The sequence below is a fragment of the Dicentrarchus labrax genome, unplaced genomic scaffold (assembly GCF_905237075.1).
Source record: "Dicentrarchus labrax unplaced genomic scaffold, dlabrax2021, whole genome shotgun sequence".
Lineage (NCBI taxonomy): Eukaryota > Metazoa > Chordata > Actinopteri > Moronidae > Dicentrarchus > Dicentrarchus labrax.
In genome coordinates, this window is record NW_026136720.1 from 14,069,811 (window position 1) to 14,090,966 (window position 21,156).

Genomic DNA, 21,156 nt, shown 5'->3' on the forward strand with positions numbered 1-21,156 from the left:
CCCAGACGAGCTGCACTTTAAAACTGAGAAATTAAGAGGTCAGCCACTATTTTTAGGACTACAAACGTCACCCGGCCACACAGTCATTCCTTTCTTCTTCTTCTTTAATCTTCTTTTCTGGAAGTTCTTACATTGGTGTTTCACGTATTATTTTGCTTTTTAATTTGTTGTCACCTGCCAGGAACCCTTGTTGTGCATAATACATTTAAAAATACAAATTATACTAACAAATGAATTATTGAAATATAGACTTTCCTTTTTGTCCTTTGTGATTCACATTAAAATGTAATAAGCATTTGTCTTCCAAACTAAATGCAAAAAAATGCCACGTAATTAACATCATAGTCTCTCATCCCTCCACACGATGCCACTTGTGGAGAGCAGAGCAGCTAATTAGAATGATTAGAGGGTTAGCTGTTTCCTTCGGCTGAATTTTTTAATGAAATTTGGTATTCTAATGGGGCAGGGGTAGCAAATTTAATCAATCCCTTGGAATTAGCCTTTTACACAATTTTCAGTCAGGAGAGCCGAATTGATATCTTGCTGTTAATTTAGTTCATGTCTCTAACAATGAGGGCATAGAGTCTGTTTCTTCTTTATTCTTGAAGGTGTGCATTTGAAGGTATACCTGCAGAATCTGAAGTTGAAGCACATTAACTCAAGTACTGTGTTAACTTGAGGTACTTGCACTATGTGAGTTCTTCCATTTTATGCTTTGTACTTTTTAACTCCACTATATTTATTTGACAGCTGAAGATTTTACATATAAAACACATGAGCTTATAAAATATGATCCATTTTACAGATTATACTGAGGCATATCCAAAAGAGTTCAGTTTAGCTCCACCTCAGTCAGCTGCATCAAAATGCTTATACAGTAATGCATCAGTAATAAAAATCAAATAATATAATATGTAATAACCTGAGTACTCTTATTTTTGATACTTTTACATTTATCATTCTTTCTACTTTTCTAACCTTCAACCTCTTCCACCACTGATTACATACCTGCTGGGTGGGCTATTTGGCTAAAGTATTATGGAAATCATAAGAGCAAACAAGCCAACGCAAAAGCAAAACAACTTCAGTGGTAGAGTTACATAATAGAAAACAAAAACAAGAAAACCGGCAAAGTCACATCCTACAGTGGTACAGCTGAAACACTCCTCAGGCAGTTCAAACAAGTCTGTCATCCCCCCCCCCCCCCCAACATGTCTTTTGAAGCAGATGATAAACATAAAATGTTTTATCTTGGCTGTTTCTTCAGACAGAAATCTGTTGGCACAATATTCTACTTAAGGACTTTCAACTATGAACTGTCCAGCAGACTGTTCTCATAAGCAGGGATGTAATTACAAAGTGTGGTCTGTTTGAAGACATAGTTAGCCCCAACCCCCCAAACCCTGTGTGTTTCACCTCAGGCAGGGTTGCTTAAACAAGTCTGAGCCCCTTCCCAGTCCGTGGTGGAGACAGACGCATGTGGGTGTCCTTTTTTGATCTTGGATGATTTATGTTGCACCGGCTTTCTCATGAACAGTCCTCAGTACAGCAACATAAAACCAACCACGATTGAGGATAGTAAAATAAAACCGACCAACATTTGAATTTCATGAAATGTTTGAGATCTGAATAGCAGATAATGTGAATTTCACTCTTATGTGTTTATGCTTCTGCGCAGTAACTTAAATATAAAACCACACACACTGAAAATGGCTGTTGAGCTCACAGTGTGACTTCCTCTCTCTGTATATAAGGATGATATTGAACATAGTAGCCACTATTTTAAGGCACAAAATGCCCTTCTGTTCAGGTGTAAATACTTGAATTCCATTAGAGTGAAGGCTGGACTTAGATACTTTATTCACAGTTCAGATACACTGAAGGAGCTGTACAAAGCAGGAGTCATACAATGTTACTCATATCAGCATTGTTGAAGTACTTCATAATATACAAAAATACTTCAGCTGCCTCTGACTGAATAGCTTGTAAAGCAAGAGACAGTGCTTTCAAGGACACACATCTGGGCAACAGGTCTTTCAAGATTGTCTTCTCTTGAAATCATACAACCATAGAAATGGAGGAGTGACGCTTTGATGCAGTCGTGTTGTTACATGTCTAAATCTCTGTCCTGTTATTGTCTTTGAGTGCTGTAGGCAGCCGGATGGGCCTCAGGAGTCTCCCCACCTGGAATTCATAACCCCTAATATTCCATCCTGGCAAGCATTTTGAGGCATTTTTCTTTATAGTAAACAATGTGGTATTTGTTGTCTGTGAACTTCTGTGTCTCTGTTCAATAGCAGAGTTACATTTATCTACTGTTGGTTTGTGGCTTTCTTTGTTAGAAAACAACACATTACTGTATAATAAAACAGTACATGCAATACTATCCTCACTCACCTGCGGGGGGCTTTCTTTTATCACCATTGTGTGTTGCAATGTAGTTTTCAGTAAGCCTGATACATATAGAATTATAGGGATACCATCTGTCTAGCTATCATGCGGAGAAAATAGGCAGAAGCATAATTAAAATTAACTTATCAAGATAATATTCAAATCAATTGGTTTTGAAAAAAGATACAGTTACTCTTGATGCTTGTCTAATGACTTAAAAGTAAAATGAAAATTTTTAAATTGATCCTGTAGCCCAAACCACTCTCCTCACTCTTACCCCATTTCTCAGCTCATTCTGCACCCAGCCTGTTTACTGGGGTAAGAGGGTGAGCAAATAGAGTTCAAATACAAATTTGGTTCATTTTTGTTTGATTACATATAATAAATCAGATTAACTAGGACACAGTTTACTCAAATATACTGTTACTGAATGCATTTCCAAAAGTAGCCCAAAACATTTTGCATGATGATGCTAAGAATAAGTAAGTAAGTAAATAAGCTATAACTTTGCAATAATGCTTTAAATATCGCAGTGTTAATGGCTCATAGTGCCTCAGTAGTGGTTCTACATAGAGTGATTATTATGAATATAAATGTTGTTTTACAATTAATAAATAAACATAAACATTTTTTACTAATAATTTATTTTAAGATGCTACTAAAGACAGTAAATTTATAACCGATCTAAATAACATGAGTCCTCATTATGAGGAATCACAAAGCAAAGGAAAATTCTCGTGAACACATTTAATAAATAAGTAAACAGGTACACACTGGGTAAAAAAAAAAACAGTCAATAGAAAAAACACACAGTATTGTGATGAACCTGGAAAGGAAAGAATATCTGAATAGTGCAGGTAAGATTGAAAAAAGCATGTTCTTTATTATGTGGACCTTGTGTGAAAATATATTCTTCAGAGATGCAGTCAGAGGATGGGTAGCACTCTACAGCAGAAGCCTGCAATGAATTTGTCACGTGGCATTTACAAATAGACACACCCCCTTAATCAACCTTGTTTCATATGTCTCACAGGCTTATATAACATGATTCCAATCAGAGCTCAGGCACACTTTGCCCTCAGAGATCCCTTCCTTCCTGACATGTTTTACCATAACAGAGACAGAGGACACAATGCAACCACGCACCTTTTTGAGTGTCTATTAAATTGTTGTTTTTCACTTCAGTTTTTGTACACATAAACAAATGACATTAACATATATATTAATTAGTGAGCTGTAGAAGTGCTGGTAGGTGGATTTTGATGAGCCCTGAACCAGGCTAGCTGTTTTCCCCTAAGCTAATCTAACTGGCTAACCTCTGTAGATAAACAAAAAAAAAGAAACCCAATAAAACTTTGAGGTGATTATATACTGTACATGAAAATACATGAAACACAGATACATGACATGAACATGAAAATATACCAATGAATATTATATTATTTTTCTACCAACAGAGTGTCCTAAATGTTACACATGGACCTTTCAGAATGGAATCATATAATTGCATAATGTTTTTGTTTATTGATTAAGAATTACTGATAAGGCCACCTTTATACACTATAAGATTTTATTGTGAGTGTGTCTGGAGTTCTCTATGGTTAGGATAACATGGAATATAGACAGCTTAAGAAATAAGAAAGACTCATGTTGCATACGAATTATAAAAAATGGTGCAGAAACTCTTCTATTAAATACAACTACAAATCAGAACAAATGCATCACATCAAAGTCCTCAAATGGTAAGTCCAAAAGTTACTCTTCCTTGTGGTCCATGGGAAAGGAATGTCAAAGTATTCCCATCAGGAGAACAGCAGGACCTTCTGCAGCGTTCTCCTGAGTGGTACACTCTCCTCAGGCTTGCTGTCTGGGATCATATCAGCACTCCTCTCTGCACTCAGGTGGATGCTGGGTCTCCTCTCTTTGACAGCCTGGAGCCCCGCCTGAGTGATGTTCCTGCAGAAGTCCACCTTTACCTCCTCCAGACTGTCTCCATGAGCTGCCACGCCCTCCAGGCTGCGGTCGGTGATGCGGACGCAGTTCTCCAGCTGGAGGCAGCGCAGCTTCCTGCAGCTCTGCAGCATGGAGATTACGTCCTGGTCAGTGATGTGTCCACAGCCAGACAGGGTTAGAGAGAGCAGGTTGGGACACCTGTGGCGAAAGACAGCTGTCAGTAACATCACTAACCTGTGACACACATGTGGTGGAGTACAACCAGCACAAACACCTATTATGTGTTATCCTTACTCATCCCGCCTTAGAACATATTGTATGGTATGGAGGGATTAGTTTGTTTGGAGAAGGACTAGCCTTAAATAAGCAATGCTGTTTGACGTGTGTGTGCTTATTTTGAGATGACTACTCTTAGAACAGCAGAGCACATAGATCAGGAGCCTGATATGAGGTATATGTGAACCAGATGTAAACAACACCACTGAGTGGCAGAAACATGATCTGTTTAACGATAGAGCACTTTAATACCTAGACCAAGCTATCTTTTCTTCACACGCTGTCCCACCGGGCTCACATGTTTCCGTCCTCTACAAAGCTTTAGTGAATAAATGGAGTATGGTACTGTTGCACAGAACAATTACAGGATGTTTGGTGAATCATAGCATGACGAAAATGCGTTTTCTCATGCTTAATTTTGCAGGAATCACTTCTAAAAGATGAATGTGAATTGTTGCTGTGAAATGCATGTGTTTACCACATGTTTCCACCCAGTATCAGGAGTGCACTGCAACCTACTAGCAGGCCGGCAGTACAGAGCTGGCAGACAGACACTCTAATGGCAACGGATCGAGAATGTCACTCACGTTCACTGATGCAGATTACATAAAAGACTTACATAATCTTAACCACTTTACCACATGTGAGCCAAACATATTCTAGTTGCCTGGAAGTGTTGAGGGTAGCTGCTGTCCTAGTAACCTCTGAACATGGGGAAACACAGTCAATCCACGTGCCCGGTTTCTTTGTTGCATGGGGCCAATGTGGGGCTTTATCAGCGGATGTGGCTGCAATGTATTGACATTAACCCCCCCCAAAAAAAAAGAAGAGGGTGTGGGATGGTGGAATGACAAGAATTCAAAGTCAGTGGTATTAAGAGATTTAGTAGTGTCTAATGACTGTACTTAGTGTGTTTCATCAGAGAAGGTAGTACATGAGGGAAGTGAATGGAGATAAACATGACAGCAATAAAAACTTCATCAACCTTTGTTACATAATCCACCCTCACATGGCACCTCCCCTCACTATGTGCAGATATTTTGTGTGCGTGTGTGTGTGTTGTTGTTTTTTCTACCGGAGCATATAACCATCTGCATGCCACCTTGTCTTAATCGGTCCTCATTAAAAAAATCCTTTTTTACTTTCTCACACACAAATACCCACATGTTTAATTTTAGGCACATGAAGCGGCTCATATAGCACCTCTTGTGGTGGTAAGCTCACAGTATTTTTGTTTCTTTATTTGTCCTGTCTGACCATCAGCTACAGGAAGGAATGCACCAGCTTATGGAAAATGATTTGAAAAATTCTATTAAGGCAAATATGAAACTTACACAGTCGCCACTATTAGAAACAATGTCTAATCTGGCCTGTTTTTGTTTGTGTATGTACTTGTTTATTGTTTTGCAAGATACTAATGTTTTTGCCCCACAGCGGGTTTATTGCACTGATGTCTCCAGTGCCTCTTTGTGTCTAGCACAGTTGCAGCTCTTTGGAACACGAGTCGAAAGAAAACAAATCACAATGTGGCATTTACAACACAAGAATAGTCTGGTGTGCTGTTTACTGCAACATAAAAGGGAAAAGCAAGAGACATCGTATACTTTGTCTGGAGGTTATTCATCATACATGTCATCTATCTATCTATCTATCTATCTATCTATCTATCTATCTATCTATCTATCTATCTATCTATCTATCTATCTATCTATCTATCTATCTATCTATCTATGTGTACTGCACTGTTTCCCTCTTTCCATTTAGGTTTGAGACATGATGTAGTTCACATTAAAACAAACAGCATGGAGGGCAGTCTGGCCTGAGCTGAGTACAAGCAGAACACCACACCGCTAACCTGTAATCATCTCTCTAATGACCTGTTTGGTTTCCTAACGGTTATTTTGTCTGGTCAAATTATCCGGTGAACTCTAAAAGGAACTAAGACGTACATTTAACTTTCAGCTGCTTTGGTCTCTTTAAGTGGAAGGGTTTGTTTGAAACATTCTACGCAGATTTTTGGACATCTTTCACCGTCTAAATTTAGTAGTGAATATTTTCAAAAGCAGCTGAGATTGTACTTTGTAAGCATAAATAAGTCTTAAGCCTCATACTTAAATAGCAACCAAAGACGTGCTTCTGCTTGTTTCGAGAGAGAAAGCATCAATTTAATCACATGGCGCATATCAAATATTGGAATGAATCAACTGAGTAAGCATAAAAGCCTCATGCCAAAGCTTTTTGTGCCACCCACTTTGCAACCCGCACAAGGCATTTTGAGTATCATGTTTTATAATTCTAATACTGTGACCTGACAAGATAATCAAAATCAAATAACTGTGTTCTTGACAGTTGATTTAATGTTGTCATCTGGCATTAGAGGAGCATTACACTGGAAGCTACACTACAAAGAAGCCCAAAGACAAGCTATGTTTTATAGTTTTTTTCCATGAAGATAAAAAAAAAAGAAAAAAGACAGACATAGCTTGGCGTCAGAGTTTGCACAGAGTATCCAGGAAGAGGCAGGCAGAGACAGACGCACATGTTCATTCCTCTGACAGCAACAAAGAGCCAATTGTAGGCTCCACCTGCCTGCGTAAATCTTTAGTCTGCAGCTGACTGGGAGGGTCTGCAGCCAAATCACTCTTTATCACCCCCACAGCTTCTCTGCGTCCACTCCCACTTTGTCACGTGCACTTGCTTTCTTCTCTTCCCTCTGAGACAATTTGGGAGGGTTTATCAGTATGCAATGAGTGTGCCTTAAGGGCGTTGAGATACAGGACCCAGACAAAGTAGGTGGTTCTAGTTTTGACTGGATCTCGCAGCTCTCATGTCTTGCGTCTCGAATTTCACAATACAGGAAATCCTCACAGGGTCATACGCTGAGCCAGTGAGCCAGCCCCTCTTCCCTCCTCTTGTCCTGGCCAGCTGCGGTGGCCAGGCTCCCTCAGATCAACGGTTATTACTGGCTGCCTTGGAGAAATTATCCAGAGACCTCATTACGCCTCTCCAGGCTGATTCCTGCATGCAGCCAGACACGCACACAAGGCCAAAAGCCAATAAAGCTACGTTTCAGTGACCTATCAAATCCAACTGTCACATCATTCAATAAATATAATTTGATATCTGACCACAGTTATGTTAGTTAATAGAATCAGTCTTATGTGCCACAGATGTGTCATTTTTCTGTCTCTATAGCCAGCTCTGGATACATCTGTTTCTAATGATTTTCCCTGCTGCCTACAGTTAAACATGGAAGTTTCAGTAAGCCATGTGCCTCTAAATGAAAACAGTTTTAACCCCGTGGTGGGTGTAAATGACCCTGAAAAACTCGGAAAATGATGTGATCACCCACAAGACACATCTGAACAGAAGTAACATTTTTGTTGAACAGTTGTGTTCATGTTTAACACAACAATGTGAAAGCTCATGCTCCCATAAAATGTTTTAACATCATCTTGTGAAAAGAAGTTACCAGTATTGATAAAAATACAGGAACACTTCATAATACTGTGCATCCAAAATTGTCAGAATTTGAGGTGTACTGTTGTCAACCTAGGGGTCGGGGCTCCCACAAGATGAAGCTGAGGGGTCAAGAGAACAATTAAGAGAGTAAAGCAGAAAGACATATTTCTGTTACTCAAAGTTTTTGACTTAAAAAAAAAAAAAGAAAAAGTTGACTTTTTTGTAATTATTCTTTTTTTAAACACAGAAGGTAAATCACCCAAGTTGAACTTGTCACAACTGAAAACTATTTTCTTAAAGGCCAAAAAGCCACTGCTTTAGATTATATTACAGTATACTATAAAGTACTAGTGTTGTTTTGTCCACCTTCTGTTGGTCACTGTAATAATAATTTTTTGACATTCCAAAACAACACGGCAAACCACACACAAACACTCACATGTGGCAGACATGAGTCAGGAAAGTGCTGACCAGGCTTTCATGTTTACTGCAGATGTCCTTCTGGAACGAGCTCTTCAACCAGTCCTCAATGTTGCACACTTGTAGGACCCTGCTAGAGTACCAGCAAATAGTCAAGTACCGCAATGAGGGTCCCAGCACAAAGTTGTCTCTCCTCAGCTGACACGGGGAGCTGAAGTGGAGTAGATTCCAGAGGCGGGGGTCCAGGAAGACCTCGCGCAGCTGATGACAGGTAAGGGACAAACTCCTCCGACTGTCCTTGTCCAAGAAGGAGAAAAGGTGAAGGAGACATTCGTGGTTGAGCTGGGTGAGATGCATGGTGAGCTGTCCCGAGACAGAGAGAGAGAGGCCTCGTCCCCGGGGCGGTGATAGGCCTGCTGGTAAGCAGCAACAATGAGCCTGCAGCCCGTATTGTGTGGCCTAGATACATGATGCCTCCTCAGGCACACGCTGGAGGCCTGCACATATAAGGCCGGGGAGTAGAGGGCTATTTTGGGAAGACAACTGCCGGTACAGTCAAAGATGGAAGTGTTTGAGCCCTACGCTCCCTTTCCATCTGCCATGGCTCTCAACAGGCAGCAAGCAGTGGACTGAACCAGATGTTTACACTGCCATGGCCTAGTTCTCAGATACACACCGAGTGACACAAAAAAGAGAGACACCTGAATTTACTGCAATACAGCAGTACGTGTAGGGGATCTTTAACTGGCTGTGTGTGCAATTCAAATTCTGTGATACATTTTAAAGAGAGGTGGTACAACAAATGGAAGATACTAATATTTTGTTGTTTTTATAAATAAAATATAATGCAATCAATGGCAGCATCAAAAACACAAATTACAATGAGTTGACTTAACCTCTTGGCACAGTATCAACAACATTAACATACATATTACAAAGGTAGTAGTTATGAGATCCTGTACAGGATTTAATGAAGGTCTAAGAATATAATTTTGGAATTTTCTTGTATCATATTCAAGATAATCACAGAGCCTAATCATTTAATTACTTAATAATTGAAAGTCACAAGCACAAAGTTATGTTGGACTTTACCTGAAGGAACACAGTGAACTATGACTCACTGTGTGTATCAAATTGCTCAATTGGAGCGCAGAGGACATACTGGCATAAAGGCAAAATCATATTATATCTATGTCATCACCCGACACTACATTACCAGTTATGTCCTGTTCCACTTGTTATCACCAATCTCTCAAAAATGCAGGACATTGGGAAATGCCACTGTTGGGAGGCTGGTTACAGTCTGTACTCTGACTCACTGTGTCATGTTGTTCTTAGATACAATGCAATGTGAGCTTATTATTAGCAGCTGTGATCTAGCCTTCAAGAGAAAAAGAATAAGAAAAGGGGGAAAAGTGCCACTTGTGTCCTTAATGGATAGAGAGTAGTGAGCCCACAGCCACCTGTGAGCAGGCGAGGAAGAGCAGCTGTTCCTCATCATACAGGAGTGCTTGTTCCTGCCTGAGCGAGAAGGCTGACTGGCTGGCACGTGTCCCGAGGGGAGCTCTTATGTGTGAGTCAGTAGAGTGTGCGTTTGTGTGTGTGTGGGCAGAGATGTTCGCTAGAGGGAAGAGAAAAACAACAAATTAAAAAAAAAAAAAAAAAGAGGCTAGCTTTAAAATTTGCTCTCCTTGCTCTGAAGTCGTACTTGGCCATGGCTGTTTTATGTTACAAGCCATAATAAGGGTGTAAGGGTAATTAAATTGGGCATATAAACACAATTTGTCTTATGGTGTGCACGTGTCCCTTTTACAACCTGAAAAGACGAAACATGTGACAAAACAGTTCCTAACATGTACATCAAAGTCTGCACATATGGTGTAAATAGTGTATGTTTAAAATGTGCAATTAACGTCCCTTAAAGGAATAAAAAAAAAAAAAAACACTATCAGCAACAGTACAGGCTGAAAGAATTACAGGCAAACACTTACAGATCTATTTGCTTTGGCAGTATTAAAAGGTGAATCACAAATAAACTTGGATTTTGTCGATGTAGGGAGATCTTCCTGATAAGACAGTGTGGTGGCATGTTTCTAGACCTTTATTATTTAGTACTAGTAATTAAATAATGGGAGCTCCTGACATTTAAAAGATTACCAAAAGAAGACATTAACATTTAGTGGACAAAAAGACTTTAAATGCTTGAAAGAATAATGCTAGAAATAAAAGAAACAGTATCTTCCCATCTAGCTTTAACTGCTCCATATTGTCTGGCTGTGGTAATGGATTTGCTGGTTGTTACTAAAGGAAATAAGTTCAGAGAAAGGTTGCATGTATGGGTTTTTTTGTCCCCCCCACAAATAAAACAAACATCAAACATTTGAAAAAAAAGATTCTCCACTGTATTTTATCACTTTGCCCGATACAAAGAGATTTTTATCAGGGGCTATTTTCTAAGCCCATTTCAGATCAACATCAAACGTTAAATTATACTCCAGCGTCAAAACAGACAAACAAAACAATTTGAGAATGATCATTTCTTTCACATTGGTTCTGGTCAAGAAGTTAACACAACTTTCTAAAGCTCTAATGAGCACTTGTCAATCATTAAATGCATTGCATTCTATATGCTAAAATCTTCCCTAATAACTGGAAAACAAGACTACGAGGATTTCAAGTGATGGAAATTACAAAAATTAGAAACTTTAAAAATAATAGAAACTCCAAATATTGTTACAATGACAGTGTCATGACACAATCGATCTCAGGCTAGACTAAACATTGGACCAACATTGGTTTTCCAAGACTACAAGCTTTACTTCCTTATTTTAAACAATCACCTTTGGAATCTATTACATAGGGAGAAGTCTACCTCAACCGAGGAATACAACATCAAGGAAATAAATGCAAAAAAAGTCATACTAAACAAAACTCAAGCAGCAAATTATACAGGATTGCTGTCATGCAGGTCATAAAATACAACAAAATAATTGCACATACATTAAAACGTGAAAATTAGCTATTTAAAATCAAGCACTGTGAAAAATGTGACTGAAGCCAAAATGGAGTGAAGAGCTGGTCTGAGGCAGTCTGACAGAATCATTGTGCAACGGCTTGTATAGCTTGACTGGCTTCCTCTGTTGCAGCCTTGTCTGAGGTATCCCTATCTGTTGCAGCCTCCACTAAAGCTGTGTCAGCGTTACGTAGTTAGGCCATGTCTTCACCCTCATTTTCCAATGCAGCATTATCTGGGGCCGCCACGTCCAAGGCATTCGTGTGTGAGGCCGCCACATCCATCAAAACCGTGTCTGCGGCAGCCATGTCCTGAGCTACTACTTCTAAAGAAACGCTGTCCGTGGCCGCTGTGTCCACAGCAGGCTGGTTAGTGGCTGTGCTGTTTGTGGCAGTCTTGTCTGAGGCCACCTGTTCAGTCCTCTCCACGTAGAAGAGGATGTAGGCCTTGGCCTTCCTCACTGTGTCCTCATTGGTCAGAGTCACTGTGCTGTCATTGAAGTGGTACCAGCGGCCCTCGTGGCTGCCATATGCTGTATAATGCCCCGATCCAACCCTGTGAACAGACACATATATCACGTTCTGCTGTCTGGCTTCTTACAAGATTTCATTTACTGCTACTAAAGTGAGAGAGACAAGTTCAGATTGACAACACAGCAGCGGTGCAACATCGCCACTCAGAGGCCAAAAGGTGAAACAGCAGCACTTTTACATACAGTTCTTGGAATATCTAAAACACATTTTCAAGGACTTTCAACCTAATGCCCTACAGCATTTAGTGGCAACATGAATTTTTAAACTGCAGCTGTCCACAAGGCTTTTCAACTAAATTGGTCTTGAATTGTTTATACAGCGACTGAGTGACTGACAGCCGACTACCATGGTGACAAAAGCACATCATGATCATCTGTCAGCTTGAGGGAGGGAAAAAAACACATTGACCCCATTCAAGTCTGATATATGCAACATGCTGCTGCACTCTAGATGCTGTATGTGCTCATTAAAGCGGCAAACTGTATGTATCAGTTTCAGCTGCTCCATTTATGTGCTTAAACTGGGATACTACTCACCCAGATCCATGATGCACGACGACAGCGACAAGGTCATACAGGCAGTTTTCTGATAATGAATTCTCTGGCTGCAAAAAATAAAGAAATAAAGAAATAAAAGCAAGATAAGGATTTCCTTTTTAAACTCTTAAATACCCACATTTTTGTCTAAAAGATTTACAAATTAAAGGAGACAGACTACTCAGCACCTGGATAAGTCTGCAAGATCTCACAATCAGACAAGTAGAGGTAAAGATTCACCTGAAAACTATAGCACCCTTAAATTTCAAAAAACCTTAACTTTAAAGAACAACAACAAGAAAGTAGTCATTTGAAGAGATACTCCTGTTTACACTCTGGGTTTGTCAAATAACAGAAATGCTGCAGGTCATCCAAATAATAAATAATGTATGCATTGCAGATGGCACTGTAACTACACAGTTCGTTGCCCATTACAGTTTATCCTTAATTTAACATTTATATTTATTTTATAACCATCAATGTCTAAAGATAATTTTTATTATTGATTAACCTGTCAACTGTTTTCTTGATTCTTTGTTTGGTCTATAAAATGGTGAAATGTGCCTACCATAATTTACTGAAGCCCAAGTTGACATCTCAAAGACAACCAGTTTATTATCATAGAGAACTAAGAAAACTTCCAAATCCTCACACTTATAATATATAATAACAATAACAATTACTTAATAGTTGCTGATTAATTTTATGCTGTTTCAGCTTTATCAGTGTGTGCACAATGCAATTTTAAGACAATTATCCAGCTGTAGTGTTTCTCCGGTCAGCCAGCAGAGGCCAACAGTGATCTCTCTGGATGCCAACTAGCACACACAAGGTTTTTTCGATTGTGGATACAAATCCATCATCAACCGACTGTCAAATTTGACTTAACCACCAGTTTGGCAAAGAAGCGATTGTAATTTTTGCATATAAAAAGTCCTCCTATATGTACATTTCAAATTTTTTTATGCCGTCTGCGGCTGCAAGGTTCGTGGCCAACTTACAATATAGCCATTACAGTTCACTGCCATATTTCACAATGTTTACAAAGTCAGTTGTCTAGCATTTTGGTTAAGATCTTTTCATGGTGTGACTACTGTCTTGACTCCTTTCTTTCCCAAAACCATACCCCTTCATTAAAAAGGTTTAAATTTGGCACCAGTACACTAAGTCATTGTGGTATTGTGATGTTTTCTACAAATATAACTGACGTAATACCAATAACATTTCCACTAACAGTACACACAAAGAAAAGCCGGGATAGGCTTATTAATACAAGTATTTGTGAAGATGTTTATTTTTCATACTGTGCTAAGTATGTCCACAAACTGCACTAATTTTCTGGTACAGTTCGTTCTGTGGCAAATACGCACCATGACTATTTCCTGACTTAAATGCAGCACTTCCAATTTCATAAATGTATTTTTATTCCTTGTTTTGTCATCATTTTTTAGGACTTAATCTTATAGACAATATTTGTAAAACTCCCTAAATTTCCACATATTCATGCTATATCCCTGTATGACTTAATTTAAACAATCCAAAACCTTTATTGTGAAATTCTGTAATCAGCATTTGGTCTGTTTTGAGCTCACCTCAAGTAAGTAGCCCCTCATGTCCAGACCTTTCAGTGGAAACTCCACATAGGTATCCACCTTGTTTCTCAAAAAGGCCGTCCAGTGAAATCTTTTTAGGTGCAGACACAAAACCTACAATTGGAAATAAAACCTACAATTATACCAAAACACACCATTTCCCCATTACTTCACTTCCATAGAATAAACTGTCAAATTAGTAAATTGTGATAAAATAATATCCCTCTCCTACCTTTGGCAGCTTCTGGATCCAGAACTTCTTAGTGGATTTCTGTCGCTTTTTACACTTGTGGCAATAGTACAGCTCTGTTTCGTCAAGTTCTTCAAGGTCAGTGAAGCTACGTAAGCAATCTAAAAACAAAGCCAAATTAATATAAAATGCTTTCATTCATTTCAGAAGTACACAAATAGAAACTAATGCTGCCAAAAAAATAATGCGTCTGACAGTGGAAAACTTACCACGTAAGGTGCATGTTGGCCCTGGATCCTGGTCCTTACTCCTCTTTTGTCTGAACTGGCTGGGAATGTCCAAAGACAGATCTGAGTGAAAAAGATATGAATAAATACGTTAACATGCTTTAATCTTATAAATCAATTTCAATCAAAGTAAGTGTGCAAGGGAAATGGCTTTGCTAGATCTTCCACTTGCTTACCAAGAAATGGATCAAACTTCCGAGATTCTGTCCCACATATCAGGCAGTTGACTTCATTCTGAAGTATGCCACCGAAAATGGATGTGACAACACTGGCGGTCCCATTTCTGTAAAGAATCAAAAGGCAAACATTTTTAATTTTTAATCAATAAATGCACATTTAAATCTTCTGGTATTCAGTCAATGCATAAGAAAAAGAATACATGAACACATCGTATTCTGCAGTGAATGTTTACAATTTCTTTTCAAAATGAGCATTTTAGGAAAATTTACCCAAGTAACTTGTTTCTGGATGAGATCATTACAACTTATAAACGGCCACAAGTACAAAAATAAACACTTTTGTAAGCCGTGTCCGATAGCGTGTCTACCATGTAAAATGTGTCTATTTTGTTCTGGATCACAAAAAACACACCACAAACTGGCAAAAACAAAATAATTGGAAAGTTAAATGGACTTACATGCAGCACTTGCCCTCTGCGGATGAGAGTCTGACCCCATCCTGAGGTGAGACAGGGTGAGACGCCCCGTTGCGACTGTACTGGAGCTCCCTGTGGAGGTGGTCTAACAGGTAACGCATGAACTCATGGGCATCCTGCTGCTGATACCCCCTGGATAAACAAACACAGCTTTAAATGACATCATGGTAAATAACTCTCAATAGGAGTGTTCCAGTCAAAGATGCAGGTTGCTGTATTCTTCCAATATCTTGACTTTAATATGCTACACTCAAAGGCCCAGTGTGTAGGATCTAGTGGCATCTAGCGGTGTGGTTGCAGACTACAACACCCTCGCCCTCCCCTTCCCAAGTGTGTGGGAAGAACTATGGTGGCCCGCACAAAAAATATCTAGAGCCAGTGTTTGGTTTGTCTTTTCTGGGCTCCTGTAGAAGAATGGCAGTTCACAATGGCAGCCTCCATGGAAGAGGACCTGCTACCTCTGTAGATAAAAACGCCTCATTCTAAAGTAACGAAAACACAACAATTTTTATTTTCAGGTAATTACAGACTAATGGAAACATACCTATTAATATTATATTCACTTTTCTGACAATAAATGTTACACACTGGACCTTTAAGCACACAGACAGAAAACAGAACTGTTACTAGCATTATCTCATTAAATCCTGGCAAATTCTTTGTACAACGTTAGCATACCTGAAACTTGGCATGATTTTCCATATAGCATAGAATAAGGAGTCTGGACTAAAGGCGGTCTGGCTGCCTTGCCACAGGGAACAAAGGGTTTTCCTGAACTCCTCCACCAAAGACCTGTTCAACATAAAGAAACTGTGTTACCACGCTGCACAGGCTGGAACAATTAACACTTAAAGCCTGTCAAACACTTTACAGAAGGCACTGAGGCTTATCAGTACAATAGTGTTTGTTGGTTTTTCCTGCTCACTCATTGTGTAACAATTTCTGTACTACTTAATGGGTGAAACTCTAGTCTTGCTCTGCAGCAGAATCGCTTATTACTTTAATAAGGGGCCTCATAAGAAAAGGTTTCTTCACTCACAATAAACAATTTAGTTTTATACTTAATGAAATCTATTTCCGATACATGCCCTCAGCCCATAAACCCCCCTCCTCCAGAAGAGGACCTTACACACTGCTGTCCCCTTGGCTGCGGGTGTGGTACATCCTTCTTCCTGCCGTCTTACCACTGCGCAGAGCCACAGCAGGCAACTCCTTGAAATAACAGCTGAACTGCTCGATGTTGCTGTCAAAGAAAAGCATGCTTTGTGATGTTTTACACCAGAGATTTGCAGGGACACTTATAATCAACTATGTGAGCGGTTCAAAGCACCTTGTGTTAGAAAGGAACAGGCTACATGGAAAAGACACTACAAGATGACATTAGCTATACATTATAAGCCTGCTTTAATTCTAATAAAGATTATAAGTTACTGCTGACCAAATCAGCCTTTTTTAAGATTTTGAAGGTTTTCCAGGCCCAGTTACAGTTCCATTACTGGTGCTTTATCATTACGTGGTAACACAGGTTAAGATCAATGGGACAACCATTTCAGTGCAAGAAGCTAGTCATCCTGCAGTATTTCCATTGTTCCAAAGGCCGGCTTCCAACAATGAGCCAGTACCAACTGTCCTGGATGTGTTTTCTTTATGAGCTTGCACAGAATTTAATAATGAATACATGTTTTAAGTGGTTTGCCATGTTAATTGTTCCCACATGAGGTGCACATACTTTATTACAACGTTTCCATTTCAGGGATGTAACTTTAGACTTCTGAGATAAGACTAGTTTTGTAAGACTAAAACTAAAAAAAAGATAATATACATAGCAGCCTGTCTAAGCTCTTAAGTTGCATATGCAGGCAATGGTATACTAACACTACAGTTTGGTACTGCAGTATTTACATTGTTTGGCTCCAAGGGGGATTTCAAGGACACCTTACAAAGATTACACCATTACATACAACTAGAAATTCACAGAGATGAATTAGCTTCATAACACACTACAATGAAATGAATAGAAACTAATGGCTAACTGGAAAGTAGAATAAAAACTGATTGAATTTCAAATCTATAGCATGCTTTGGTCAGAAATAATATAAAATGGACACCTGAATGATCCTTTCAGAACCTGGCAAAATATGTGTTAGCTAGGAGAACTGGTCTTTGACTGTCTTGTTTATAAGCAGCTTGTGTAATTCCCCTGACTGTGCCCCAGACTGTATTAATAAAGGATGACTGGTTGTGGGGCCCTCGGTATACAGGGGCAGAGCTACTGAATCATGATGCAAACCCAGTTTACCACCCACATGCCTCATCTTCAGTGCAGAGCCTTACCTGAGGGACTGCAGAATGGCATTCATGAAACACGTGTTGCCCAAGTTCCGCAGGCCTGTAGCACCTAACGCCGCCCCATCCTGACACAGACAAGTGAGACACACAAAGATGTTTAAACATATACATATATATATATATATATATATATATATATATATATATATATATATATATATATATATATATAAATAATACATTTTATTAAAATGCATTAGGGAATAAAAAGCTAGTTTTAACCCTAAAATTTCAACCCTGGAGTGTTATTGGTGGATATAAGGAGACATTTTTTCTATTTTTATTATTTTGAAAAAGTCAGTTTTAGTCTGAAAATATGCCATAGAAGTGTAATTAAAACCGTCATAATGAAGTGACCATACATGGTTCCTCGCCCGATAAAGGGTTAAGCTAACATTTAAAGATATTATAGTCACTAGATGTAGAGTTGTATAAAGGCTGCTGTGACTCATCTAATTGGATAATTGGAGCACTGTGCCACAGTGTGAATACAAAACTTGTAAAAGGAAAGTTTGAGTGGTCTTACAGTCCTTAGTGCTAGTACACAACTGTGGAGTGCCGGCAACAATCATCTTCACACACTTACGTTGTCTTTTAACAACTTGCTGTCTGGAGCCAGGCTTTCCTGGAGTTTTCTTTTCCTCTGTCTGTCACCCATCAGTGCTGAGCTGTGAGAGGGAGAGACACTTTATCTGGACAATGATCTTGTATTGAGCTTTTTTTTTTGTCAAACCTAATGCTACATTTTAAATATTATTTACATAATTAAAGTATAATGACGATAAAGTAAAATAATGAGACAAATACAACATACTTATTGACTTTATTGTTAAGATTAGGTACTTACTTTTCTAAACTCTGAAGATGTTCCCTCACTTTCTGCACCTGCCCGAGTTTGGTGTCATTGACAACAAAGTCATCACATCTGTAACTATAAAATCCACATTAGTCAAATCACATACATATTTTATATATCAATAAACTTATTAAGATTTCAACCCATTAAACCTTCGCAAAAGAAACACAGTAGTCATAAATATATTGTGTTTCACTGTGGAACATGCAACATTTAAGCAAAGGTGTAAATGTGGTACGAGTGATTTTCATCAAATAATTCTGAATATAGTTCATAACATTTGAATCATAGTGTTTTGATGGAAATCAACACGTGATCATTTGTGTCGTGTAACAAAAATACTGGAGGATCACCTGCAGAGTAACTGATTAGCTACACTAAATTAATGATGATAAAGAAATATTCAGCTCCTGTTACACCATAACGATCCTTGTTGACTGTTAAAAAGGTTTCCATGCGTGTACTTTTGCAGGGCCACACAGTGAGTTACAGATAGCCATGGATAGGTTGGCCATGAAGGACACTCACCAAAATACGCTGTAGCTGCTGCAGTCCATGCAGACAGAATGATGAGATTTCTCTTTCTCCTGTTTCTCACTCTTCTTTTGAGTAATGCCAAGGACTTGGCTCTCTTCAAAGTGTTTCTTTGCATGTCCATTGACATATCTGTGTAGAAAGAGAGATTACTATATGAACACACATCATCTGGAAATGCAAACAGTACCAGGCCTAATTTATGCAGCATTAAAACTAAAATAAAACAACTTTTTGTGTGTGTAGTCGATTAAATATTTTTAATCCAGTGATCTGAGTCTTTGAGGATCCAGGAAACAGTTCCAAACAGTGTTTTTCAAAGATCCTCAAATAAAAACCCAGATGCTTAGCTCTGTGCGTTGAATGAAAGTATAAACACACAAGAAGAAACTAGACATCCTAATACACTCGCAGCTCTGGGAGAACACTTTAGCCAACATTTTAACATGCATTTAGTTAACCTCAGGTTTCTGAGGACCATATTTATACACAGCCACCTCAGTGACCACTGACTGAGATCTGTAGACTAAAAACCTTCATTTAACGTATAGCAGCCACATGGTTGTATAATTGACTTGGCTGTCCCAAAGTCAAAATAGTCACCCAAAGAAAAAAGGTTTTTAAGACACACCAGAGTATTACTTAAGTTACTTGTGTTGTGTGTGTGTGTTAGTCTGGGTGCAGCTTTAGACACCAACTCACCTTCCACAGTGGACCATCAGACAGGTAAGGCAAATCCATGGACTTTTATTGGACCTGCAAACTGGAGACACAAAGATACACCCGTCTTATTTGAGAAGTGTACAATTTAATGAAACAGTGCTTTTGAATGGACCGTTATGTGTCACATGGATAGACAGTGTCATTAAGTGAACTGTAATATGCCCTGTGAACGTTAGTAAACATTATTTATATTATCTATGGGGCAGTGCAGAGGCTGGGGTCCAAAATACTGCACCTGTAATGTATGTTTCCATTAACGGACATTTTTAGTAACGTTGAATGAAAAGGTGACAAACGCTCCTCTTACCGTTGCAACACCAAGAGGACGGAGTACCGTTAGGGAACCGGGAGGAATCGCTGGGGCAGCTCACGTTTGAGTTCAGATGAGGGCACTCCATCAGTGTACAATGTGTGGATAAGTCAGCTAATTATTGTTCGCCGACACTGCAACACCAACGGCACCAGGAACAAGGAAGCTAAACTAGCTAGCTAACGTTAGCCGACCAACTACTTCACTACTTCTGTTCGCGAGCGCACGTTTTCCTGTGTTCGCCAACGCCAAAGACGTCTGATGTTTCCTGTGGAGTTTTAAATGTAACACGGTTTACACAAAATAAAAAAGGCACTGCTGCTTCCAGTCGGGCACACTGTGAATTAAAATCGTAACGTTATCTTTGATGTGTAAGGTACTAGATAACTACTAGCGTTTGCCACACAAACAAATGGAAATAACTCGAGGAAGTGACGTCGTGTCTGCCGGCTCGGCCGTTCGAAACAAAGATGAAAAAGCTTGTGGGGAGTACGTACGACTACTTCCTGATTCGCTTATATTCTCCTTGGAGATGCCGTACGTACCTCGTGTTTGGGTCTACAATCTTTTTTTTTTTTTTATCGTATCTACACCAACTGCCAGTGAGAAGCTGTAGGTCAAAGTTTAACCCCATTAAGCAATGTTGCAACACTGAACTTGTGTCAGCAGGGCACGCATGCGTAGTAGCGAGCCTGTGCCTCGCTTCCGACAATGTACGGACAGTGATTTGCCTTTCACAGAGAGTTAAAACGTTTAAGCTCTATGGAAAGAAGAAATCGCAATTTTAGTTAATAAAGGACAACACTTCTTTAGAAGTCCATGATTCGATATGTTAAAAAAGAAAATTTAAATATATAAGAAATATAAAGTTGGCCCGTGAAAAAGTGACTGATTGCTAAAATAAGAATGAGTTCATATGTAAGTGTATCATTTTGGCAATCATGACAAAAGGCCAACAGACTACTTACATTAATTGGCTAATTATTTATGTATTTTGCATTTAAATAATAAATATGAGTCTGAAAGCAGCATGACTCATTTGAAAAGCCATTTTAAAAACCTGGTTTTCACATATG

At 39.0% G+C, this 21,156-nt stretch overlaps 2 protein-coding genes across 2 annotated transcripts; both read right to left on the reverse strand.

The window, feature by feature from the left end:
- Positions 1 to 3,249: 3,249 nt before the first annotated feature.
- fbxl22 (F-box and leucine-rich repeat protein 22) lies at positions 3,250 to 10,729 on the reverse strand. Its single transcript, XM_051381946.1, has 2 exons — positions 8,522 to 10,729; positions 3,250 to 4,542 (listed from the first exon to the last, which is right to left on the reverse strand). The coding sequence occupies exons 1-2, from the start codon at positions 8,857 to 8,859 to the stop codon at positions 4,194 to 4,196; spliced, it is 687 nt and encodes a 228-aa protein (XP_051237906.1). The 5' UTR covers positions 8,860 to 10,729; the 3' UTR covers positions 3,250 to 4,193.
- Positions 10,730 to 10,881: 152 nt separating this feature from the next.
- usp3 (ubiquitin specific peptidase 3) lies at positions 10,882 to 20,696 on the reverse strand. The gene is made up of 15 exons (XM_051381931.1): positions 20,078 to 20,696; positions 19,750 to 19,810; positions 19,042 to 19,179; positions 18,505 to 18,588; positions 18,244 to 18,325; positions 17,643 to 17,722; positions 16,438 to 16,551; positions 15,987 to 16,100; positions 15,291 to 15,440; positions 14,830 to 14,936; positions 14,636 to 14,716; positions 14,409 to 14,527; positions 14,177 to 14,290; positions 12,585 to 12,652; positions 10,882 to 12,070 (listed from the first exon to the last, which is right to left on the reverse strand). Exons 1-15 carry the CDS (start codon positions 20,166 to 20,168, stop codon positions 11,710 to 11,712), a joined length of 1,764 nt encoding a protein of 587 aa, XP_051237891.1. The 5' UTR covers positions 20,169 to 20,696; the 3' UTR covers positions 10,882 to 11,709.
- Positions 20,697 to 21,156: the final 460 nt, after the last annotated feature.